Source organism: Panthera onca, chromosome B3 (assembly GCF_046562875.1).
Source record: "Panthera onca isolate mPanOnc1 chromosome B3, mPanOnc1 haplotype 2, whole genome shotgun sequence".
Classification (NCBI taxonomy): Eukaryota; Metazoa; Chordata; class Mammalia; order Carnivora; family Felidae; genus Panthera; species Panthera onca.
The window spans coordinates 4,392,239-4,417,437 of record NC_138344.1 but is presented as its reverse complement, the minus strand read 5'-3'; the positions used below and the strand labels follow the sequence as shown (position 1 = coordinate 4,417,437).

The following is a 25,199-nucleotide window of genomic DNA, read 5'->3' as shown; positions in this document are numbered from 1 at the left end:
GTCTCCCTCTTTCTCTCTGCCCCTTTCCTGCTCACATGCTTGCTCTCTCTCTCTCTTTCTCTCTCTCTCAAATAAATAAATAAATAAATAAACAAACAAAAAATTAAAAAAAAAAAATACAGCTAACCCTTGAACAACATGGGTTTGAACTGCACGGGTTCACTTATGTAGAGATTCTTTTTTCAAGAAACACAGTACTAGAAATGTATCTTCTCTTCCTTATGATCTTTTTATTTTTATTTTTTAAGTTGATTCTGAGAGAGAGAATAAGAATCCCAAGCAGGCTCCGCACTGCCAGTATGGAGCCCAATGCAGGGCTCAAACTAACGGACTGCGAGATCATGACCTGAGCTGGAATCTAGAGTCAGATGCTTAGCTGACTGAGCCACCCAGGCTCCCTTTTTTAATGATTTTTTAATAGCATTTTCTTTTCTCTAGCTTACCTTATTGTGAGGACACAGTGGATAATATATATAACATATAAAAACTGTGTTAATTGACTGGTTGTATTATCGGTAAGGCTTCTGGTCTACAGTAGGCTGTTAGTACTTAAGTTTCTGGGGAGTCAAAAGTTACATGCAGATTTTTGACTCTGCGGGGTCAGTGCCCCTAACCCCTGCCTGGTGCACGGGTTAACGGCATGGTTATTTTCCTGGATATTGTGACGATTTTCCCGTTTGTCATCTTTTTAAGTTTGTAAGTTGCTGTTATTTCTTCATTCCAAATACATACTCTTTTTTACATAAAAAAGGTAAAATAAAATAATAGCTACAAATGGTTGACTGCCCCCTTTCTGCCAGGCTCTATGCAGGATTCTGGACCCTTCAGATGGGGAGGAGGGAGACTCAGGAGGTTCAGTCACACACCCAGGGTCCTGGAGCTGGTGAACGGCTGTGATCCAACCCTGGCGTGTATTCCGCTCTGGTCCACTGGTCCGCACGTTGGAAGGAAGGCTCCAGTTGGGCATAGTTGTGGTCAGGTAGCAGGGTTGCTGAGGTGTTTATTTTTTCTTTTTGCTTTTCAATATTTACCCTTTTTTTTTCTTGGGTTAGTACTTGTTACTTTTATAATCAGATGAAAAACACATTTAAATAAGTTAATGCAGTAACGCAAGATTGTGTTGCATTTTGTGGTATTTACATTAATCAGTGTTTGTTTTTGTGTTTTTTCCTACCCATAAAGGGCTTGTAACTCAATATTCACTGCACTGGAGAAAAGTCAAGAAGCAGTTGAAATTACAAGTGAAGACCGTGTTATACAGGTTAGTTATTTTGGAAGGTCATTTTTCTGAATTTCTGGTTTTGTTTGCTCTTATTTTAGGATTGAACCCCTCAGGTATGATTTTTTTTTTTCTTTTTGAAGTTCAAGAGACCAAGTTTTCCTTGGAGGATTATCAGAACAAAATGTATAAAATGTGTAGTTTAAACTAAGCTCCCTGTAGATAAGAAAAGATACTAATGATTACTTTGGGTGCTAGAAAATATTCTAGCACATTTGCATTTATTACTTTTCACCTTTTTGTTTGTTTGTTTGTTTAGCAAGAAGAGACTTTTATCCAGAGGGATTACCCCCGGGGGTTGGGGTGCGGGGGGTGGAGAGGAGGCTCTGACCGCAAGGTCTGCAGGTTCTTGCCTTTCTCCCTGGTCTTGAAGATAGTTTACACCTTTAGAAATTTACCAGAAACTTCTCAGAATTTCCAGAACAACCTAGTAGTCGCTGAACAAATGACCCGTTATTAGCAAAGTGGATTCATAAAAGCGGCTTAAGGTAACAAGACTTGCACTTTTTAGATAAGAAGAGAGGGGTCGTGCCGAGGAAACGCTCCCTTTGTCCGAGAATCAGCTCCACCTTGATGTTGATTCTGATTCTGAGCACTCCTGCTCCTCACTTTCCTCTCACTTGTGACTTTCTCTGTAAAGAGCTGCTGATCCTGACTTTCAGGAGTTGGTGCCCTGAGAGGCAGCCTGGGCCAGTGGCTGTGGGTACAAGCTGGTGTCAGACAGGCCTGGGTTGCATTCAGCTCGGCCCTTTCATAGCTGAGCATCGTTGGGCAAGTTACTTAATCTCTCTGAATGTGGTCTCTCGGCTGTACAGATGGGAATAATTGTCTTTTAAAGTTTACTTGGGAGCAGGGGGGAGGGCAGAGAGAGAGGGAGAGAGAGAGAATCCTAAGCAGGCTCCGTGCTGTCAGTGCAGAGCCAGACACAGGGCTTTATCTCACTATTCGTGAGATCATGACCTGAGCTGAAATCGAGAGCTGGACACTTAAGCAACTGAGCCACCAGGCGCCCCAGACAGGAATAATATTAATATTCACAATACTAATTATTGCCTTTTGTAAGGATGTTCTAAGGACTAAGTGGGTTAATGTGTGTGAAATGCATACTATAGTGTCTAGCAAGGAAAACAGATCTTAAGCAGCATCAGTTACTGCTTTATCGTCATTATTTTATTATTATTATTATTATTATTACTATTACTATTATTATTAGCACATGCTCAACTTTCCTGTACATTTTATCCTAGTCTTGTAATCTTCTTTGAAATTTAGTCATACAGCCTTATATCTGTAAATACTTCGCAGTTCATAGCCTGTTTTGATTATTCACGTGTATCACGAGAGTGGCAAGATAGATGTTCTGTTCCCATTACACAGATACGCAGACTGAGACTTAGAGGGGTCAAGGGACTCGGCAGAGGAGGGTCTGAGTGCTTCAGACTTCAGTCTTGTGCTTTGTCCTGCTGTATCATCATCCCAAAAAGCCTTTTGTAGCAACCCAGGCCCGTCTCCATGCGGCTTCTTTCCTCTGTTGGTGTTCGAGTGGGATCAGGCCATCTCTCCTGGGGCCCTCGGGGGCCAGGGCAGAAAGCGCAGCCAGGTGTCCCTGGAGCAGCGGCTTCTCTGGACTCCAGGGATCACCTGGGGGTGTGCTCTTAGGGCTTTAGAACTGTGGTGGGGAGCTCCAGGTTCTTGAGCTTTCTAGGAGGGAAACAAGCCGGCTTGGGGTGAATACCCTTGATTGCCCTCTTTTCAAATTCTCTTCTAATCTGGGTGATGTTGTTTCTTTTGTCTCCCCCCAGTATGCAAATCCTGCGTTTGAAACAACCATGGGCTATCAAGCAGGCGAACTAATAGGCAAGGAGTTAGCGGAAGTGCCTGTAAATGAAAAAAAGGCTGAGTTGCTCGATACCATAAATTCATGCATCAGGATAGGCAAGGTAAGTGAGGGCTCCGGCCCTTGTTCACTCTCACATCACAGAGAGGACAGGAAGGAGACTTGGTGCTCACTGAGCATTGCACACGCCGGGGAATCGGAGTCCTACGCCGCGCAGAAGCCCGAGGAAGTGCTGCTGGCGTCATCCCCATTTTTCCCATTTTGCGGAAGAAGAAACTGAGGCCAAGAAAGGGTAGAGTGTGATAAGCTGTTACACTGAAAATTACTCTTTTCATCTTTATGATAAATAAATTGACCTTTCTAATCACTGATCTTCTGAGCGGTAGGTGTTGGCAAATGGCTCTGGGCAGAGGAGCGCGCCAGTGAGGTCCGTGGTCTTGGAGCGCCTCTGAGCCCAACAAGTCTCTGGGCCTCCTGCTTTCATCCAGCCTTTTCTGGAATGCCTCCCGTGGGCAGACACTCTGCTAGATTCTGGCATAGACAGAAGGGCACAACACAGACTCCTTCGTAGAGAGCTCCTATTCCAAGGGTGCAAACGGGACAAGTCACATGATCTCAGTGCCGGGGGGACAGACGGAAGGCAGGCCCAGTCTGAAGGGCGACTTCTCAGAGCCGTGGCTCCCGTCAGCACCTCACGGTTCCTGGGTTTTTAGACAAGAGACGGGTTGTGCCCAGGAAATGCCGAGGCTGCTGCTTTTCCACAGTCTTTCCTGCCGGGCTCTCGTGAAGGTTTGGAAGTCAGGGGGAGACCCATCATCTGGTCACTCCGAACGCTTGAGATACCGGTGACCGGCTCTCTTGCCCGCTGCCCTGTGACATCCGGCCAGCACGTGTCCCGTAGTCTAGCAGAGCACGTCACCGGGGCCCCAGAGACACCCTTGGTGGGTTCGTGTCCCTTGGCTCTCCCGTGGCGCTGAGCAAGGGAAGGACAAGGACAGGGCAGGCAGGGGCCAGTGACATGCCATCTGGGGAATAACTAACGGGCACTTCCTGAATCCTGTTCCTTCAGCTGTTCTGTCAAGGATGACGGTTTTCTTGCTGGAGAGAGTGGCAGGTCCTCCAGAAAGAGCATGGAGGCCGAGGCAGGTAGTAGGCCTCGGGTGCTCGGCACCCTGCCCAGGCTGGCCCCGCCCCCCCCTCCCCCCCACCTCAGTTGGCAGGGGCATCCTCAGAGGGTGGTAACCAAGCAGCAGTCCCGGAAGCCTTGGGAGGGCTTTCCACGGCCTCCCCGATCCTGGCATTTAGGCCCCATGCTGCCTCTGGGTCAGCCGGCGGTTCTGTCGTGCGGGCCAGCCGGGCGCGAGCCAGAGATGATGGCCTCGCGCGCCTCCATCTGGTAACCCGAACACGGGGGATCCCCACTCTTCGCCAAAGAGAGAGTGGAGGTGGGGACGGGGCTGTCAGTGGGCTAGAGCCGGGCCCTGGGATCTACCGAGATCTGTGTGAAGGGCATCTCGCCTCCTACGTAATGCTGTTGGCACCAGGTACGAGGGGCCTCAAGCTTGAACACCTGAGACCTGTTCTCTAAAACCTATTGTGAGCAGAGGATATGAAAGATTATCGTGTTATGACCCCAATACTGTTTTATTTCAGAAAGGAACACGGTTGTTTATTTTGTATGTTTCGGAGCTCCCGGGGAGAGCCGTTTGTCCTTCGTCAGTAACCTGCTGGTCCCTCGGCCAGCACTGCGACAGGACAGGCCGCTTAGCCGGGAAGGTTTTTGATGTGAAAGAAAACATGGCCTTTCTGATCGGGTCCCCTAGGGAGGGAGAAGGGCTTGCTGAGGAGTCGGCTGCCCTGGGTAACAGTGGTGCTGGGTTCAGTGGAGAGAGCTCAGACAGGCCCTGGGAACCAGAATGGGAACTTGGAAGTAGTTAGGTGACAGCGCTGGGGGCTTTGAAGGGTCACATTCCAGGTGTGCCCCTTAGGGATAGAGGAGAAATTGTGATGATGGTCAAAGGAGGAGTATTGCAAACACTACCCTCCGCAGACTCCCTCCATGTTGTTCTCAGCCAGCAGCCCCTCTTTGGGAGAGCACCTGCTGGTATTAGGTGACCTTGATTTTCAGCTTCCGTGCTCAGGCTTCCTTGCATCCCTGCACATCCTTCCCGACTCCCCCCTTTTCCTCGTCCCCAGGACTCGTCTCGCAGGCTCTAGAGCCTACGGTCTCCTCTTCTCAGACACCTAAACCTTACACGGGTTCTTCTCCTTTAGAAACTGAATTTTCTTCCCTTGGAAGTTGTGTCTCGTGGGCACTGAGCAAATGTTGGCTGCTCGGGTGTCTGCCTATAATAATGACATGTGGCCACAGAGCCCCCACTGGCTTTTCAGAACTTGGAGTTCCAGGTCCTCTGCTTTGTTCCGTCACTGGCTCCCTCAGTGCACGTTTCCTCCCGCGTTTACCAGGGTCCTTCATCCATGCTGTGCTCCTCAGAAAGCTTCTTGTTTGCCGAGGCACCTTTGCTCCTCCACACGGATGTCCCACGCCTCCCGCTTTTAGCCCCAGCCTCTTCTCCAGGGCCTCGAGCAACGTCCCGCCATCACCTCGTCTGACAGCGATGATTTCCTGTCGTCCCCTCCAGCCTCTGCTGCCTCTGCCTGTTGGCCGTCCTCACCCTTGCCCGGACGCCCATTCCTGGCAGGCTTTTGGCTCCTCCCTACCCTCCGGCATCAAGTCCATCACTCAGCCCTGACGTCTGTTAAACCCCTGCCTTGGAGAGTCCGCTGCCTGGGCCTGACCTTACGCAGGGCCTTCTCCCCAACCCTGGGTCTGTGGTGGCTGAACCCAGTCAGGTCTCCCCGACCCGTGACCTCCACCTCCAGTCAGCGCGCTCCCCACTCCCGAGTGATTAGTCTGATCACGTCACTCTGCCAGTGTAGAGGCCACATCCCTTGGCCTGGCTGCAAGCATTCTATAGTCTGACCTCGGCCTGCCTTTTCCATTCAGTGAACAGAAGCTCCAGTGTCCCTGGACTGTTTACCATGTGCAGACCCTGGGGACAGGACAGCGGATGACAGAGATTTCATTCTTAGACACCAGGCATCAAGAAGGGGCTGTCCTGATGGTCAGAGATGCCAGCTTGGTGCTTAGCTTGCCCCCGAACAGAAGCGAGGTGTGGGCCCCGGTGCCGTTCTGAGGGGGGCTCGGCCCGCAGAGAGAGGCCTGTGCAAAACCACCTGGGCCGGAACAGCCATTTACTGGTTGCCGTGTGTCAGGACCTCGTGCTTTTCCGGATTGAATCTTCATAACCGCATTCTCAGGTCGTGCTTTGGTATTCTCGGGAACTAAAACTTATGTATTTATGATAGATAATTGTTTCTGATAAGAAATACGATCTGTGATCAGTAACTATTGTTTGTTTCTGTTGGCAACTGAAAAACTTACACGTGAAACTCTTCTCCAAGCAGAACCTCTGCCCAAACCGGCCTGTTCCTTGGCCGGACTGTTCAGCTCCGGCCAAATTGGCTTCTTTTCTACCTTTGCTTGGTGCCCATGTCTTTTCAGACAGGAGAGAAAATCCTGCAGATGTATTTTAAAGTGTTGATTGATTGATGGATTGAATTGGTCTCCCATTTTTCTCCCTCTCTCTCTTATATAACAGCTCTATTGAGAGAATTATTCTCTACTGAGAATAATTGAGAATTCACATACCACACAATTCACCCACTTAAAGTCTACAGTTCTGTGGTGTTTGGTCTGTTCACAGTTTTATAAACATCACCACGGTCGGTTTCCCATATTTCTCTTGATCGTGAGCTTCAGAAGTAAGTCTTGGACCCGTCTGCTGAAGCCCCCTTGGGGGATAGCGGGCTGTGGGTGAGGAGGACACACTGTACCTTCCTGCCCAGGGACCCCTGTTTAGTCCTTGCCTGTTCTGGGCACTGGCCAGTCTCTCCTCAGAACTGTAGTGAGTAAGAGCCTCAGCTCCCTTCTGCTCTGGGCCAAGTAAGCCCTGAGCTGGGCTCTCAGGCTTTTATGTCAGTCCTTCCTTGGCGCCCACTGTTTTCAGAAATACGTTGAGAAGCATCGGTAACCATCCTTCGCTTCTGTCCGAACGTCCTGGTTTCTGCTCAGTCCGCTTTCTCAGAGGAGCCTGAAAATGAGATTTTCCTTTTGGCATTTGCACGCAGGTTGCCATGCCATAAGCATGGAAGATTCCAGAATTGACCCTGTGTGAGGGTCTGGACAGGAGATTGGAGCTAGGCCACCAAGGCTTCCCGCCTGGGTCAGCCCCAGGTCCCGGGGGATCTAGAAGGGCAGGAAGGTTATGGAACACCCTAGAAGTTCAGTGTCCCACAGTGGGTTTTAAGGATATTTATAGCTTGAGGACCTTGGTGACTCTTGGAGGGATTCCCAACCTCTTGGGCGGGAACAGAACCCCACTCTACCTCAGGCTTGTCCTTGCCACCCCAGGGGTAGGGAACCACCTGTAGCCCCTGTTCTCTCACTGTGGTCACGGCACGTGTGCACCTCCTGTCCCAGGCTGCAGTTTTGTTCTAAAAGGATCCTGTATATTCTGTCTGCTCACTGGAGCACAGCTGGTGTAACTGCGGCCCCGGCTTTTAAAGTCTCACTGATGTGTTATACCTGAGCCCAGACCTGGCTGTTCCCCTCCCTGACCTCCACGGAGGGACCGTGGCCCTCACACAACTCCCCCGGGTCCTGAGGGTCTCCCCTCCCGAAGGCAGGGGCAGAGGCCGCACCGCTCCTCCCCTGCACAGGCAGGAGCTAGGACAGGAGGGACCCGTGTGGGGAAGCGAGCCGGCGCTCTTCAGCGATTCACTCGTGGGCCCAGGGCCTCTTGCTGGCAGCCGGCCGCTGACCTGTCACCACTCAGACTGTGGGGGGCTGGCGTTTGTCAGCAGCCCCCGAGGAGACGGACTTGGGGAAAATGGCCAGGTTACCGAAAATCCTGTTTGGGGTTGGGGTAATTCTTTATCCTAATTGCTTTAGCCGTGGTAAATGAACCCGAACCTGAGTGGAAGATGTTCTTGGGTTTATCCTCTGAACACACGGTGTAATGATGCTTATGTTCCATTTTTAGGAGTGGCAAGGAATTTACCACGCCAAAAAGAAAAATGGAGACAACGTACAACAGAACGTGAAGATAGTACCTGTCGTCGGACAGGGAGGGTGAGTGGAGACAGCATACTTCGGTCAGCACGCTCTGCTTGGCATGCAGAAATTTAAAAGAAAGACTTGTAACAAAGTCAGATGTCATCCAAGAATGACGTTCTTCCAGGCCATCCCTTGTGGCTGCGGCCTGGCCCTCCCGCTTGTGACCTGGAGCCACCAGGTTCCAGACGGTCTTGCTTATGCTGCATGGACACAAAAGAGACTCTCCCGTATTTAAATTAGAATGTCACTTTATTAAGCTGTGTGGGGGGGACACTACCTGATGGACTCCCTGTATTTAGAAGGTTTTTAGCTCAGTTGATAGCCTGTGTATTATTTCTGCCTAGGCCTATCAAATGAGATAAAAGTATTTAAAACACTGCCCTTTATAGAAATTCTCACGTAAAACAGATGTGACTGCAGATGGCGGAGTGTTGTCTGGCAGGAGCCCGAAAACGCCCTGTGGTTTGTCTCAGAGTTTATCTTAAATAGGACGAACGCCAGGAAATGATGAATGTGAATTGCAGGACACCCCACGATGAAATATGCAACCATTAGAAATGACGATCATAGAAAATTAAACGGGGAAAATGCTGAAGATGAACGCAAAGATGAAAATGCAAAATCAGACCCAGTGCGTGATTTCTATCCTGAAAATAGAAGAAGGAGAGAAAAGAGCAGGAAGAGACGCGGCGGTGGCGGCCCCAGCAGCTGCTGCTGTGCCTCGAGCCCGGCCCTCCCTGGGCAGGCTCCCAGTGCCTGGTAGATGTCAGTTCATTGCCTCCTAAGCACGCGCTGTGGCGTCGGCACTCCATTTTACAGATGAGGAAACTTGAGGCTGGAGAGGGGGGGTTTCTGGCCCAGGGTCTGGCCGCCGGTGCTCGGCGGAGCGGGGCCACTGTGGTGGCTCACGTGGTTGGTCACCAGGCTTGGCTGCCGGTTGGCGATGGCCTCAGGGAGGCGGGGCTGTGTGGGCTCTCTGTTCTGATTCTTTGCCTTTTAATGTCCTTTTCAAAGTTTTTGCAATAATTATATAGGGATTTAATTATCCAGGGAAAAGTGGAAGGCCCAGTAAATAAGTGAGGAGTCAAGTTTGCGACTTCCGGGATGAGCCCTAGGTGCTTTGTCTTAGTACCCCCCCCCACCCTCTCCCCCCCCACACCAGCTACATGTGGCCTTGGCCCTCAGCGTGGCCTGTGGCGCTGCCCTGAGTGACTGTGAGCACACTGTTTGTTAGAACCTGGGAAAGAACATTAATACAAAGGGCTGTGAAAATGAAAACATGCTAAGGAATTCAAGGCTTTCCGTTGGTTAACAGTCCATTTTTTAAAACATGGGTGTTTTTATTCTGTGTTGTGATGATTTGGAAGAGCTGTGTTGTTTTTGCTAGAGAGTCAACTTCTTGTCTACAGAGACACCAGAGGATGTGTGTAGACTCTGGGGTGCTTCTTGGTGGCCTTGGCCACAAACAATAGACGTGCTCTGCTCCAGGCATTTTGTGTATTGTGAAAGAGAGAGGCTCTTTCATGATGAAAATTAGCTACATATCCATCAGAACAGAGAGCCAGGAGAGAAATAATGCATTGTTTTCTACTTGCAGAAAAATTAGACACTATGTGTCCATTATCAGAGTGTGCAATGGCAACAATAAGGTACGTAAGGGGAGCCCTGGGGCCCCCAGGTGTACCCCGGCAAGACTTCCTGCTCCTGTAAGTAGACAATCAGAACTAATGGTTTTTACGTTCATTTCTAGGCCGAGAAAAGAACTGAAAGTGTTCAGTCTGACCCTCACACAGGTATGCTGCTGCGCGTTCATTCTTCGGGGCCGTCAAGCTTTTGAAAAAAAGAGAAACAGACCCTTACTCTGTCTGGCGCCTTGTGCGCAGGAGGGACTGCTTTCCTAGCGCCGTGGCGGTGTTTCTCTCCCTGGCTCCCCAGGCAGGGACCCGAGCGCCCGTGGGAGTTCTGACGGGTGTCGTGGGGTGGGGAGAGAACCCGCGTCCAACGCGTGAACTTCCGTGAAGATGTGTTGCGGGGAGAGAACTGGTCACCTCCGGTGCACGAACTTACGTGAAGATGCGTTGAGTGAACTGTGGTTTCTTGGCCTCATCTGTGCTCTAGGAGGCAACAGTGTTGGGTGTCAGGCTACAGCACTGAGCGGGGATGTCTTCATCAGACAGTAGTCCCCTCCAGCCTGTAGGGAGGTAGCTGGACCCCATCAGACTTGGCTCACCCCATATCTGTCCCCTGTCACGCCTCGGACCCCACCCGCTCAGGCCCGCATCTGTTAGCGCAAACGTTTCCCCCGGCCTGGAATTGCCTGTTTCCTCTCAGCATGTGCCGTGTCCTTACCACGCCCACTGTCTACTCTGGCCACCCTGGGCGAAGCCACAGGCTCTCCAGCAAGCCCACCTGGGTGCTGGACCGCAGCCTGCCGTGCCGGGTGGTTGCCCAGCCAGTCCGTAGGAGCCTCCAGGGAGAAGACTTCTGTCTTCCGTCCCACCAGCTGTTGCTGAAGTGCTTCCTGCAGTGCCAGAACAGACAGACAGACAGACAGACATACCCAGAACATACATGCACACATACATACATTCATTCATTCACTCATTCATTCTAGGTGTTTTTCTGAGTGTGTACTGTGCCCACAGCCCTGTGCTAAGTGCTTGAATTAGTGTATGTAACTGAACCCTTGCAGTGATCCAGGGGGTAGACACTTTGTGGATGAAGTTCCCTTTTTACAGGTAGGGAAACGAGGGCTAACTGATTTGCCCAAGGGTAACCCACGTAGGACGCGGTAGAGCTGGCCTGGAATCTGGCTGGCCAGCTCTGGAGGTCTCCAGCACAGACTCGGACAACTCTGCGGCCGCGCCAGGAGCGGTCAGGGCTTTCCCTGGAGAGGAAGAGAGACCAGCTGATGGCCAGGGGAACAGCAAAGAGAAGGGAAAGGACCAGCGGTGCCATGGTGGCCCAGAGGAGGAGGGGAGAGTTCCAGACAGGGAGACGTGGATTGAAGAAGGAGAGGGGTGTGGAAGGAAAAGCGTTCCAGAAATATAAACAGTCGTAGAGGAGGGAAAGGTCAGAACGTGTTCAAGGGAAAACAGGACTAAATTTTGACTGGTCAGTGTGGAAGGGCAGTTGGGATCACAAAAGGTCCCTGGATACCAGGTAGGAGATTCGAATTTTTGTCTATAGGTAGTGGGGACTGAGGACTTTAAGCAGGGGAGTAGCGTGATGATTTCTGTTGAGTACCGGAGCCCTTGTTCCTGTGTTCTGCAAAGAGATTGGGACAGATGTAACCTTGCTGGCCAGCGAAGCATTTGCAAGTAACCCAGGTGTGGAACTGACGAGGCGGAGCCCAGAGGTCGCAAGGGTTACGGAGGACAAATGGCAGGGAAGGAGCCGGGGAGAAGATTCCCGGAGACCCACCTGCACCGGGCTCAGAGGGGGAACAGGAAGCTGGGTGGGGGGTGTTACTGCGGCCAGGGGAGGGGAGAGGGAAGCCCTGGATCACAGTCAGAGCTGACCGTGCAGAGGTGAGGGAGGGGAGTACGGAGCCAGAGGTGGAGAGAGACCTCGGCTCTTGCATCCAAGAACGTGCTTATGACCTGTAGACGTGCGGGGTCAGGAGGGTGGTGGGGGCAGAAGCCGGACTACAGGGCTGGAGGGGTCAGGATGGAGCCGGCGAACGCAGGCCCCCCAGGACATTGACCCTTACGCTGCAAGGTCAGGGAGTGCCGTTACTTGGATATTTTTTTTTCTTTCGGAAGAGCCCTGTGAGGTAGGCTTGGCTGTCGCCAACACCCCTTTATTACAGAGAGAGACACTAAGCTCGGAAGGGGTAAATGCTACCTCGGAGTTGGCGGCCAGGAAGCAGCAGGGCGGGGACTGGCAAGGGGACTCAGTGACCTGGTCCTAGGTGTCGGGCAAGGGCAGAGCCTCCCAGACTGCTCTTGTGCCGGGCCGTTCTGTCTCGGCACCTGATTGGTGCCCGCTTTGGAGTCTTCCCCATCTCACCCCGAGGACCTGGCTCTCTGGTCTCCTCCCGCCCCCCAGCAGCGTAACCACCTTTATGTCCACAAGACTCTACAGACCACGGTCTTGCCCCGGGAAGGGAGGGAAGCGGTCATGGGCCACGGACCAGCCAGGACCCTCGGTTACATATGGCACTGTCATTTCTGAAGCAGAAAAGGAGTTTAGTGGAAGGAAATAGGGTGGCTCACAGAATGGACGAAAAAGCTTAAGAATTGATCTGAGACAAACAGGAAGGTGGGTGACCGTCCCCACTGTCGAAGGCGTGCCCTAGGAGCAGTGTGGCGGGGACACCGAGGCTCTGCCGACGTCCTGGCACGATGTCGCTGTCACCACGGGCACAGTGGCTTCCTCACAGCCGTGCTTCGCTGCCACACCTGTGGTCTTTCATACCTGGCTGGAAGCACATGATACCGGTGTCACCGAAGACACCACATGTGTCATCTGTCCAGTTTGTAAACCTTGAGTCGGTCTGGAGTCAGCTCTGAGCCAGCTTTTGGCACAGAAATGAACATGGAGTTCACTGGAGGGGGGAAGGAAGCAGTAATTTGAACAGACTCTACTCTGTAGTGCCACAGTGGGGGAGAACGGGCGCCACTTGCCAGCAGTAATGACACGAGGGCTGAGCTGGTCTCTGGAGAGAGGGCGGGGTCAGCCCCAGGACAGGAAGAACATTCCTGCGGGGATGAGCAGTGTGCATAAAGCCGTCGAGACAGGTGATGCCGGGCCAGGCCTGCTTGGATTTCCTCCTGCAAGCAGAGGGGGCAGGAGTCTGTCCTTAAAGAAGTAAATGAAAAGGGACCCCTTCCGGGAAAGACAGTCATGGTGGTGGTACGGAGAAAAGACTCCAGGCAAAGAGTCACTTGGTATAATCAGTAGGACTTGGGAGCAGCACCATGCGAGGGATGAAGGGAAGACACTTGAGAATGTCACCAAGATTTCTAGCTTGGCCACTGGATGGCACAGATGAAAATAGTAAGTGCGGGAGAAAGAGCAGGTTTGTGCAGGGAGAGGACAGCAAGTTTAGATTTGAACTTGGTCCATCTAGGGTGCCTGGAATGGTCCAGTGGAGATGTCTGGGGGCGTATGGAGAGGCCAGAGTCGTGGGCCTGGGCAGCTCTCCTGACGAGAGGAGGTGAGGCGGGAAGGAGAGGCGCTGAGGGTGGGGGCCCAACACCAGCAGACATGGAGGGCACGTGTAGGGAAGCAGGATGTGGAAGTCCTTCGTGCAACCAGAATTCAGCCATCGTGTGCCAGGTGGCACGTGTCTTTGCTTATGAGAGGCCTGCACTCTGTTCCCTGGTGGGGGGCTGGGTAGCTCACAGGACAAGATGGGTGGGAAAGGCCTCACCAGGAACGGGCCATGTTCCAGGTCGGGCAGCATATTTTACAGGTATTCTCCTGAGCTGTGGGGTTGGGGCCACTGGTACGGGCCTCGCAGACCCTGCGAGGCCCTGGAGTGCTAGTCTGGGTCTGCAGGAAGCCGGCTTTCTCAGTTGGAGGAGGTAGAGACACCACGGAGGAGGAGGGCTGACAAGCAGCTTGTTGACCAGGCTCTTGGGAGGTCGGTGGTCCCGGGGCAGAGCAGGCAGTCCACAAATGCTCGAACTGTTGAGAATGCCGAGAAAGTTCTCTGAAAGTCCGCCGCGCTCCCAGCAGTGACCTGTAAGCAAGTCGTGCAAGACACCCAGTTCTCAGCTTCCCTGTAACCAAAATGGAGCTTACAGGGCGCCGGGGGGGCTCAGTCAGTTGAGCGTCCGACTTCGGCTCAGGTCACGATCTCGCGGTTTGTGAGTTCGAGCCCCGCGTCGGGCTCTGTGCTGACAGCTCGGAGCCTGGAGCCTGCTTCGGATTCTGTGTCTCCCTCTCTCTCTGCCCTTCTCCCACCCACGCTCAGTCTCTGTCTCTCTCTCTCTCTCTCAAAGATAAATAAATGTTAAAAAAAAATGTTTTAATGGAGCTCATGCTGACAGCACAGCATTAATGTGGCAGTGGAGGCACATTTGTAGGTGCCGAACAGTTCCCACTCTCACTGCTTCTCTGGGGTTCCCTGGATTTACCCAGCAAGGCAAGGAAATGCTGCTCGTTTTTCTCTACTAAAACTATGGGGCTGTGTGGGAGGATCACACTTTATGGAACAGGACACCGAGAGCACAGAGCAGAAGTCACAGGTGGTGCGGGATCCGAGCCCCGGGCGGTCGAGGCCTGTGCAGCCTGCTGTCCGTTACCAGGCCGGGTGCTTCGGAGCTCTCCGGTTTGTGGTGAGGGCCTGGCTCGTGCTCCTTAGGGCTTGCGGGCTGCCTGAGATGTGAACCCCGCATTCACCCTCCGACAATCCCCGAGTCTGCTTCTGAGAGCCGACCAGCGGGAGCGGCATCCCAGCAGGTGCAGGCTGTTGGAGATGGGTCTCGAATGGGAACCAGGAAGATCCAGTATTTACACGGCGATAAAGTGACTTTAAAACGTTCAGTACAAACGGAAGCCTGCGCTTCTCCTTCCACTTTTGCCCCGACCCAGTCCTTGGTTACACGCGCTGCATTTTGCTTCCGGACAGCTACACTCTGGTCTGTAGGCAAGCGGCTTCCTCCTCCTGGAGATGGTCCCCTCCTCTTCTTGGCTGCATCTGCTAAACTTAACTCATCTGCTGTCTGCCTGTCTCCCGGAGGAGACCTGCCTTATCCGTCTTCATATCCCTAATGCCTGGCGTAGGGCCCAGTACATGGGAGGCGCCCAGAGAGTGTCTGTTGAGTGGCTCCAGGGGAGAAGAATGCAGGAGTGACCTTGTAAGTTCACAGCCGTCATACCGGGTCTGTGTGTGGCGGGCGGGGGCGATCCGACTTGAGGGAGTGTGCATCCAGAGAGGATACAGTGTCGTGTGGGAAGCGGGAGGGGCAGGCGTGCTGACAGCCACGTGTGGTCACGGCAGGTGAGGCGAGAGGCAGACTGGCAAGTGGCCTGTCCTTGGCTGCCAGCCAGTTACTTTCTCCCCGTGGTGCTGCAGGGTTTCAAGCAAGGGAGCCGTGGAAGCAGAGCGTTGTGTGAGGCAATACTTTCACCCACGCTCAGGGATTTGCAGGTGTCTGTTGAGGGTCTGTTAATGGCTGGGCAGTGCTGGTCCCCCAAGAAAAAGACAGGAAGGCTATTCCTGCGCTCGTGTCCTCCAGAGCCGGTGAGGAAGGTAGACGGTAAAGTAGGTGGTTACTGGCGATGTTGGGGGTGCGAGGAGGCATTAGAACATTCACCGAGGTTATGGTACCTGAACCGCATGTTCGGAGAGTATCGAGAGTTAACCAGGTGAAGAAGGCAGCATGGGAGGGGCAGGTTCCCAAGTGGAGGTGAGCAGTCCGTGCCAAGGCGTAGAAGGGTGTGAGGTGAACTAGCACGTCACAAATAGGTGGTCGTGGCTGGAAAGAGGAGATCCAGCTATCCTAGACTCTGGGTGCCACACGGGGGAGTTTAAATCGTGTCCTAAAAATAGTGATGAACCATTGAATTGTCGTAATTGGGAGAGCGATCTGTTTTAGGAGGATCGCCTGGCTGCCTACGGAGAATGGGATGAAGGGGACAAGGTTGGGGATAAGATTGGGGACTGTGGGACCAGTGTGGGAGGCTGTCATTCTGTCATAATCCAGAGGAGGATGGCACGTGTCTAGCTAGGACAGGGACAGAGCAGGGGTAGATTGAAGAGGTATTTAGGAGGTAAAATCTGTAGATTTAGCTGACCAGTTGAGGGAGAGGTACAGAGAAGTCACGTAGGACTTGTTTCAAACTTCAGTGGATATGCGGGAGACCATGAGTTGACTGGAAGTTCCTGAGGGGTGTCCAGCTAGAGGTGGCCAGTGGCCAGCTGAGATGGAAGTCTGGCTCTCAGGAGAGGCCTGGGATAGGGCAGCAGCACAGGAGTTAGTTTCCGCTGTACGAAGAAATGAGATCCCCCGAGGAGACGTGTTGTCTGAGAAGATGAGCAGGGCTAAGGACAACCTTGGGATCGAGGAAGAGGGAGCCATGACGAGGGGGGCCGAGGAAGAGGGAGATTGGGAAGGAAGAGTAGGAGACAGAAGGAGAACCAGGAGAAGGTGAACGTGTGCAAAGTGTGAGTTTCCAGAAAGAGTGGTTAGCTGTGTCTGGGACCGCAGTCAAGCCAGGTAGGAATTGAACCGTGTCCTTCAGATGTAGAAACAAGGAGGTCATCCGTGACTTGACAAGTTTGCTGCCGGTGCCCGCGTGGAAGAGAACGAAGCAAAGAACAAGTGAAGGGACTTCCTGATGGTGGGGAGGGGTGCCTGGGGCCTGCACGCAGATCCTGTGGCTGAGCAGGACTCCAGGTGAGGGGGCCAAGCGAAGGCAGAGGAGGCGCGGCGTGCAGGTCGGGGGGCCCGAGCGCCAGCTCCATGTTCCCTCACAGCAGGGCGGCTGCCGGTTTCCTCGTCTGTGAAATGGGGACAGGTCAGAGAGGCTCAGCACCACGTGTAGCACCTGCACAGAGGAGGGGACAGGAAGGAAGGTCACCTGTGCCTTGTCATTGATTGGCATGGGAGGTCGAGGGAGAGAGGAGGCAGAGACAGCCCGGAAGAGCCGTGGGATCGGGGAGATCGATAAACTGTCATCTGAAATAGACCCCAAACCCATCAGCGCTCCCTGTGCTACCCTTGAAGAGAGGTACATTCTTTCCTGGGACATTTTAGAGCATGTATTGTTTAAAAAAAAAAAAAAAATTCCTTTTGAGGCAAGGATGGGCAGGAATCAAAATTTTTTTTTACCATTTTACTCAATTATATATGCAGCGGTATGATAGGAAGACTTTTCCTGGGTTCATTTCTTCTAGTTTTGGCTTCATGTCCCAGGACTCTGTAACTACATAATCTGGAAGCTATAGGGCAGTTGCTTATGACTATAACCAGATGGGACATTTTGAGGAAGTCACTCCCCCCCTAAAACCTCATTGGTCAAAGCCTTCATCTCTGGGCATTCTGTTGATGTGGGGGGCTTCTTAAATGGTGTTCTAATTCCCACATTTTGTTGTTGAAAAATTTTAAATTGGTAACTTTCCTAATCTGTTGTCAAAATCCCTTTGAAGAGGTGATTTATAGTTTAATTGTTTCCACAGATAATCAGTCAGGCAAACACAAAGACAGAAGGAAAAGCTCGCTCGATGTCAGAGCTGTTGCCTCTCGAGCAAGTGAAGGTAGGTGCAAAGACGAGGGGAAGGGGCAGAGCAGGTGAACTCCTGACACTCGGTCCCCAGTCTCCTCTCCGGGTCCCTGTCCACCTGCAGTGCGGGACAGGGGAGGGGACGCTCTACAGCCTGAGTCCGTGTCCCCTCCCCCGACTCCTGCCGGTGGGCTCCGTTCTCAGCCTTTTCGTGGATACATTTTACTATGTATTCTATCGTTGATTTTCTAAACTGTGAACAGCGGAAGATGTCTGTTGATCTCCGTTACTGTATGGGTGGTGCACAATGCATCTAGAAATTCTTAACATAGTCCGTCGTGGGTTGCCATGGAAACTTCCCTTTGGTGGAGAGGTGAGCTGCATTTGGGGATGCAAAAGACCCTTATTAAGCAAATAGTACGTTTTAATTGGAATATAATTTTTTAAGATTACATAGCTATGTGGCCCGAATGATTTAGTCGTTTTTAAAATGTAATGAAAATGGTTAATACAGTGTGGAGGCACATGTTACTGCTGGCTGGGTACTTTCCTGGACCCAGAGATGAAAAGGGAAGCGTGTGGAGTCGATCGTCACTAGATAAAAAGCCACAGCTTTCCAGGGCAATAGCAACTCGGATTAGACAAGAGATCGAGTGTCCTCAGGTTGGCTGCGAGGCTCCGAAAAGACAAATATGTCCCGCACTGGAAAGACTGCGCAGGCCCCGCCCTGCAACACGGGCGAGAAACGGGCTTTGGCCTCAGAATCACCTTGATTCCGGTCCCAGCTTCATGTACTGTCCGCGCAACCTTGTGGGTAGACCCGCGTGCCTCCGTTTCCTCACCGTGACCTGGGGGACAGGTGTGCTGTCCCCAGAGGGTTGTGTGAGGGGTGAGGGTGCGTGGTGCCCTGCGGGGGCGGCGGGAGCTGCCACCACCGTCTTCGCTGCGGCCTCCACTCGAGCAGCCCCGTGGTCCTCCCAAGTCCTCGGGCAGAGCGGGCAGGGGCAAAGTCCCCCCCTTCCCCCCCCCCCCCACACAGCAGTCTCCGCTCCTCCCCTCTTGCTTCTGTCTGTCCTTAGGCTGACTCGGTCCCTCTCTATTTTTAAGAGTTAAACATTTTTCTTGTACCATTTCTGGTTTTTAATCGCCACTCTTTTTTAACTTAGTTATAATATACATACAGTGGAATTCAGATGTCGAATGTTCAGTTCCGTGAGTTTCAGCAGTTCAACACTCGTGCAACTGCCCCCCCCAAAGCAGATACAGAAAACGCGCGCACGCACACCTTTTACGGCACAGAGGCCGCCACTGATTCTGGGACCGTAAATTAAGTTGGCCTCTTGTGCTTCACAGAGATCGTACAGCACGTGCTGCTTGAGTCTGGCTTCTATCACTTATTTTAGGTTTTTGAGATCCGTCCATGTTGCTAGGCGAGTCCATTCTTCGTTGTCTTTATTGCTCGGCAGTCCTCTGTCGCAGGGACGTGCCACCCTTATCCGTTCTTTTATTCAGAGGCATCTGTGTTCATCTTTCCACTTCGGGGCTGTTAAGAATAAGGCTGCAGGGGCGCCTGGGTGGCTCAGTCGGTTAAGCGTCCGGCTCTTGATCTCAGGGTTGTGAGTTCGAGCCCCGAATTGAGCCATGCGTTGAGCTCTGTGCTGGGCATGGAGCCTACCTAAAATAATAGGACGGCTGCGTGAATGTTTTTACACAAGTCTTTCTGGGGGTGGGCACGTGTTCCTGTCCTGCCTAGAAGTGGAATTGCTGGGCCTTTGGGCAGCTGCAGAGGTCTCTCTGGTGTGAGTTGTATCAGGTCACCCCCTATCGCTGAGGTGTGGGGTGTTCTGGTTGCTCTGCAGCCTTCCAGAAGTGGTTAGCTCAGCATTTTCAATTTCAGCAATTCTGGTGGGTACGGTTTTAATTTTAATTTTCCTGACGACTAATGAGGTTGAGTACCCCCTTCATACGCTTACTAACCATTTGGAAATCCTCTTTTGTGAACGCTGTTCAGATATTTTGCCAATTTTTATAATTGAGTTTCTCTTGTTGGCTTATAGGAATTCTTTATATATTTTATTTTTTAATGTTTACTTATTTGAGAAAGAGTGAGAGCAGGGAAGGGGCAGAGACAGGGAGAGACAGAATCCCAAGCCAGCCCCACACTCAGCATGGAGCCCAACACGGGACTTGATCTCACAACCGTGAGATCGTGACCTGTGCCAAAATCAAGAGTTGGATGCTTGGGCCCCCCTGGATGGCTTAGTCAGTTAAGCATCCGACCCTTGGTTTTGGCTCAGGTCATGATCTCATGGCTCGTGGGATCGAGGGTCATGTCAGGCTCTGAGCTGATGATGTGAAGCCTGCATGGCTTCTCTCTCCCGCTCATCCCTCTCTCTCACTCTCAAAAATAGACATTAAAAAAAAAAAAAAGAGTTGAACACTTGACTGACAGCCCCCCAGCCACCCTGGAATTCTTTATATATTTTAGATATGGGTCCTCTTTTGGATATGGGCATCACAAATACATTTTTTTAGTCTGTGCTTTGCCTTTTCACTCTCTTAATGGTCGTTAATGAACAGAAGTTCTTAGTTTTAATAAAGCTCATTCTACCAGTGTTTTCTATCATAGCTGGTGCTTTTTTGTGTCCTGTTCAGGAAATCTTTCCCTATCCCAAGGTTATGAAGATATTCTCTTACGTTCTCTCGTAGAAGGTTTCTTGTTTTATCTTGCACCTTAGGTCTGTGATCCATTTCAAATTGGTCTAACTGGTGAAGGTAGGGCTCAAGGATGAATTTTCTCCCTACATGGAAACCCAGTTGGCCCATCACCATATTGAGAGGAAAAAAAAAAAAAAACATCTTTGTAGCAGTACTATTATTGTCAATTAGGGGACTATAAGTATACAGTCATTTTCTGGACTCTTCTGTTTCACTGTTCTCTTAGTCTGTTCTTGCACCAACACCACCATCGATTGCTACAGCCTCTACAGTTCTTGATATCTGGTAGTTAGTTTCAAGTTGTTCCTCTTCAAGGTTGTCTTGGCTGTTCCAAGTCCTTTGCATTTCCATATAAGATTTAGAATCAGCTTGTTATTTTACACACACACAGCCTCCTGGGGTCTTGTCTAAGAATGTCTTGAATCTACAGATCAATTCAGGGAAAAGGGAAAGCTCAGTGGTACGATATGCTCTGTGTCTCTAGGTTGTTTTTACTTCCTCTCAGTTCTGCGTTTTCAGTGTATAAATCCTACACATCTTCCCTTACGTATATTCCTAAATATTGGTGTTTTTTGATGCTTTCCTAATGATGTTTATTTCAATTTCTAATTGTCTGTTGCCGGTTTCTAGAAATAAAATTGACTTTTGTGTACTGACCTTGTACCCAGTAACCTTGATAAACTTATTCATTGGCTCTAAGAGTAGTGTTTGTAGATTCCTTTGGGTTTGAGCACACACAGAACAGTCTTTGTGACCTTTATTTCTTCTTCTTGCCTTTTTTCATTGTGCAATTTTTTTAATATGAAATTTATTGTCAAATTGGTTTCCATACAACACCTAGTGCTCATCCCAACAGGTGCCCTCCTCAATACCCATCACCCACCCTCCCCTCCCTCCCACCCTCCATCAACCCTCAGATTGTTCTCAGTTTTTAAGACTCTCTTATGCTTTGGCTCCCTCCTGCTCTAACTTTTTTTTTTCCCTTCCCCTCCCCCATGGTCTTCTGTTAAGTTTCTCAGGATCCACATAAGAGTGAAAACATACGGTATCTTTTCTTCTCTGACTTATTTCACTTAGCATAACACTCTCCAGTTCCATCCATGTTGCTACAAAGGGCCATATTTCATTCTTTCTCATTGCCACGTAGTACTCCATTGTGTATATAAACCACAATTTCTTTATCCATTCATCAGTTGATGGACATTTAGGCTCTTTCCATAATTTGGCTATTGTTGAGAGTGCTGCTAGAAACATTGGGGTACAAGTGCCCCTATGCATCAGTACTCCCGTATCCCTTGGGTAAATTCCTAGCAGTGCTATTGCTGGGTCATAGGGTAGATCTATTTTTAATTTTTTGAGGAACCTCCACACTGTTTTCCAGAGTGGCTGCACCAGTTTGCATTCCCACCAAAAGTGCGAGAGGGTTCCCGTTTCTCCACATCCTCTCCAGCCTCTATAGTCTCCTGATTTGTTCATTTTAGCCACTCTGACTGGCGTGAGGTGGTATCTCAGTGAGGTTTTGATTTGTATTTCCCTTACGAGGAGCAACATTGAGCTTCTCCTTTTCATGTGCCTGTTGGCCATCTGGATGTCTTCTTTAGAGAAGTGTCTATTCATGTGTTCTGCCCATTTCTTCACTGGATTATTTGTTTTTCGGGTGTGGAGTTTGGTGAGTTCTTTATAGATTTTGGATACTAGTCCTTTGTCCGATATGTCATTTACAAATATCTTTTCCCATTCCCTCGGTTGCCTTTTAGTTTTGTTGATTGTTTCCTTGGCAGTGCAGAAGCTTTTTATCTTCAGGAGGTCCCAATAGTTCATTTTTGCTTTTAATTCCCTTGCCTTTGGGGATGTGTCAAGTAAGAAATTGCTGCGGCTGAGGTCAGAGAGGTTTTTTCCTGCTTTCTCCTCTAGGGTTTTGATGGTTTCCTGTCTCATATTCAGATCCTTTATCCATTTTGAGTGTATTTTTGTGAATGGTGTAAGAAAGTGGTCTAGTTTCATTCTTCTGCATGTTCTGTCCAGTTCTCCCAGCACCATTTGTTAAAGAGACTATCTTTTTTCCATTGGGTATTCTTTCCTGCTTTGTCAAAGATTAGTTGGCCATAGTTTTGTGGGTCCAATTCTGGGGTCTCTATTCTATTCCATTGGTCTATGTGTCTGTTTTTGTGCCATCATTGTGCTATTTTTTTTTTTCATTTTTATAAGCAGATGTCCCTTTTGTTACATTTTTTTTTTATGTTTGTTTTTGAGAGCAAGAGACAGAGCGTGAGCAGAGAGAGAGGGAGACAAAGAATCTGAAGCAGGCTCTGAGCTGTCAGCACAGAGCCTGATGTGGGGCTTGAATCTGTAAACCACAAGATCATGACCTGAGCTAAAGTCGGGTGCGTAACTGACAGAGCCACCCAGGCGCCCCCCCTTTCATTACATTTTTAAATGAGAACAGGTCCTTTTATGATGTAGTGATAAAATAGTGGTTATTATTTTTGGTTTAATGACCTTATTGGGTAGAATGGAAAGCTGGCAACCATATGCTGGTCACCAACATTGGATTTAAGGAGTGTTGTGGGTCCCCCAAATTTAAAGCATTTAAGAGCCCCTGAGTTGGTTCATCTGGCAGTGTTTCTCCTTAGACCTCAGTTTGGTAAAACGAGGCTCACCTATCACGCTTTGGAACAGTCTGTCGTCCCTGAAGGTCTTTGGTAAACAGCATTTGGCCTGACAGTGGGGCTTTCAAGGGAGACACACAGCACTCTGTGTGTCCATTTTTTTCCTGTCTGTACACTGCCCAGCCTTCCCTTTACCCCAAAGGAACCATATCTTGACAGTAGAAACAAAAAATCCACAAACTTCAGACAGAACCTGAGAGTTGCTGCCTCATTTACGGTATGTAACCTAGTTGGTCTAGACTAAGCATCACAGTGGAAAATGCCAAAAGGTGCCTTGAGAAATTTAACCAAAAATTCATGTATTTCGATTAATGGTGAATTGTATTAATCGCTTCTGCCATATATGAAACAAAGAGCCTGTGTGGCATTGTCTTCCAGAACATTTTTGCTCCTGGATCGTGGCAAGCTGAATATTAAAAGCTTGATTGTTATAAACACAAAAGAGGCTGTTTGGCCTTGACTTGCTAGATTGTTTCCTCTGTTTTTCCTCCGGCCTGTGACATCAGAAGTTCGGGCTGGGGGTGGGGGGGGCACGTGCATCCTAGTGCCTAGGACTGAAGGGAGCAGAGCTGGTTCTGGAAGAACCCCAGGCTCATCGGGACTGGGTGGAAGCCAGGTGACCACATAGTTCTCATCCGATCGCTTCGTCCCGCAGCTGAGCACATGGGGACTTGGGGGGTGGGGAGAGAGGAAGAGCACAGAGCCCAGGGCTTGTCAGCAGGTACCTGGGGCTGTACATCCCCTGAGCTCTGCATCTCGTGGTCTCTCCACAGTCAGCAGCCAGAGACGGCACTCCTCCATGGCCCGGATACATTCCATGACGATCGAGGCGCCCATCACCAAGGTGAAGCAGCGTGCGCTGTCTCCACGCGGCATGCACAGGAGTCCTGGTTCTCCAGGTTGACTGTTTCTAGAGAGAGGAAAGCGACCCGCACCGATAATAATGCTCCGGTGGTCGCGTGGAGCTGCCTCCTCTAAAGAGAGGACGTGCGACGTGAACGTCGTAGTTGGCCTCGAGTTAGCGCCGAGCGCCACGCCAGCCTGCCTCTCCGCATTGCTCTCCCACCGTCCGTGAGGTTACGAAACTCACGTCTTCTTTCCATGCTGTAGGTAATCAACATTATCAACGCCGCCCAGGAAAGCAGCCCCGTGCCTGTGACGGAAGCCTTAGACCGTGTGCTGGAGATTCTGAGAACCACTGAATTGTATTCGCCGCAGTTCGGTGCTAAGGACGATGATCCTCATGCCAATGACCTTGTTGGAGGCTTAATGTCTGTGAGTGTATTTGCCCCGGCTGCTGGCTAGAGCCTGCTGTTTTTGTCTGTCTTCCCAGAGATGACGTGTTTATGGGCCAGGCCACGTGGAGCTCAGCGCGTGTAGGCGGCAGTCGTGGCCTGAGCCCCGCCATCACCCGGGCTCGACGGCACTCTGGCCAGAGCCGTCCCCCACCTACTGCCTGCCACCAAGGGAGACCACAGCTTGAAGCAGAGGAGGCAGGAGCATATTCTAGAGAGTCTGCTGGGCTGGGTTCTCCAATTTTGCTTAGGAGTTCTATGAGGAAAATAGGAAATAAAACATAAAAATTAATTGTTTCACATATTTTGAAAACTGGGGCAGGAAAAAATACACATATAAAGTGTTTCATACCAATTACAAAACAGAAAGACTACATATGTTCAAAGAGGCACCGGGGCACGGGGCTCGGTTTCCTTCCCAACCATCCTACGCAGATGTGACGGCTTTGCACCGTGGGCCCCGGCGGCCCTGGATGCCTTCTCTAGCCCCTCTAGCAGAGAGGTCTCGCAAGGGAAGAAAAGCTCTCTGGAAAACATCATTCCATCTCTGTCTGTCACCTTTTGTCTCGGTCAGAAGTAAAATTCACCACCTCACCGCCACCAAACATAAAAACAACAGCAATTCCCCTGCCAACGCCTGCTTTCTGAAGTTCTCTGGATTTCTTAAAAACAAGGTTTTAGGCAGTAATGTGAAGGCAGTAATCGAGAGTGGTTCCCAGTGACAGTAGTGTCTAACCCTGGCCTTGCCTGTCTGAGGCACAGGCTCTAGCACCCGTAGGCGGGAGGTGGAAACCACGGGGGTGGGATAGTGTCCCAGGGTGAGGGGGGAAGCGAGGGAAGGTGGGAGGGCTCTCAGCCCAAGAGGCAGCCAGGTGGAGTGAGGGTGCGTAGAGGGCCCGGAACAATCCAGTGTTCTGAAGGAATCCTGGTGTCCATTGGCAGTGAAGAGGGTGGCAAGAAAATGGTGGGGAAGGCTTGAGGGCAGAGGCCAGCTGTCCCTGAGAAACCGAACCAGTGCTGAGGGCCTATGGGAATGCTGGGCTCT

The 25,199-nt window shown here is 50.8% G+C and overlaps 1 protein-coding gene across 2 annotated transcripts in view; it reads left to right on the top strand.

Moving 5' to 3' along the window:
• PDE8A (phosphodiesterase 8A) overlaps positions 1-25,199 on the top strand; it is a 153,458-nt gene that overhangs the window by 100,707 nt on the left and 27,552 nt on the right. The window contains exons 7-14 of one of the 2 annotated variants that reach the window (XM_060617566.3): positions 1,183-1,261; positions 3,082-3,219; positions 8,222-8,310; positions 9,893-9,944; positions 10,046-10,088; positions 17,429-17,506; positions 23,633-23,703; positions 23,970-24,134. In XM_060617566.3, coding sequence (XP_060473549.1) covers positions 1,183-1,261; positions 3,082-3,219; positions 8,222-8,310; positions 9,893-9,944; positions 10,046-10,088; positions 17,429-17,506; positions 23,633-23,703; positions 23,970-24,134 — 715 coding nt within the window. The remainder of the gene's footprint in view (positions 1-1,182; positions 1,262-3,081; positions 3,220-8,221; positions 8,311-9,892; positions 9,945-10,045; positions 10,089-17,428; positions 17,507-23,632; positions 23,704-23,969; positions 24,135-25,199) is intronic. The other variant, XM_060617567.3, reaches the window with a different exon arrangement.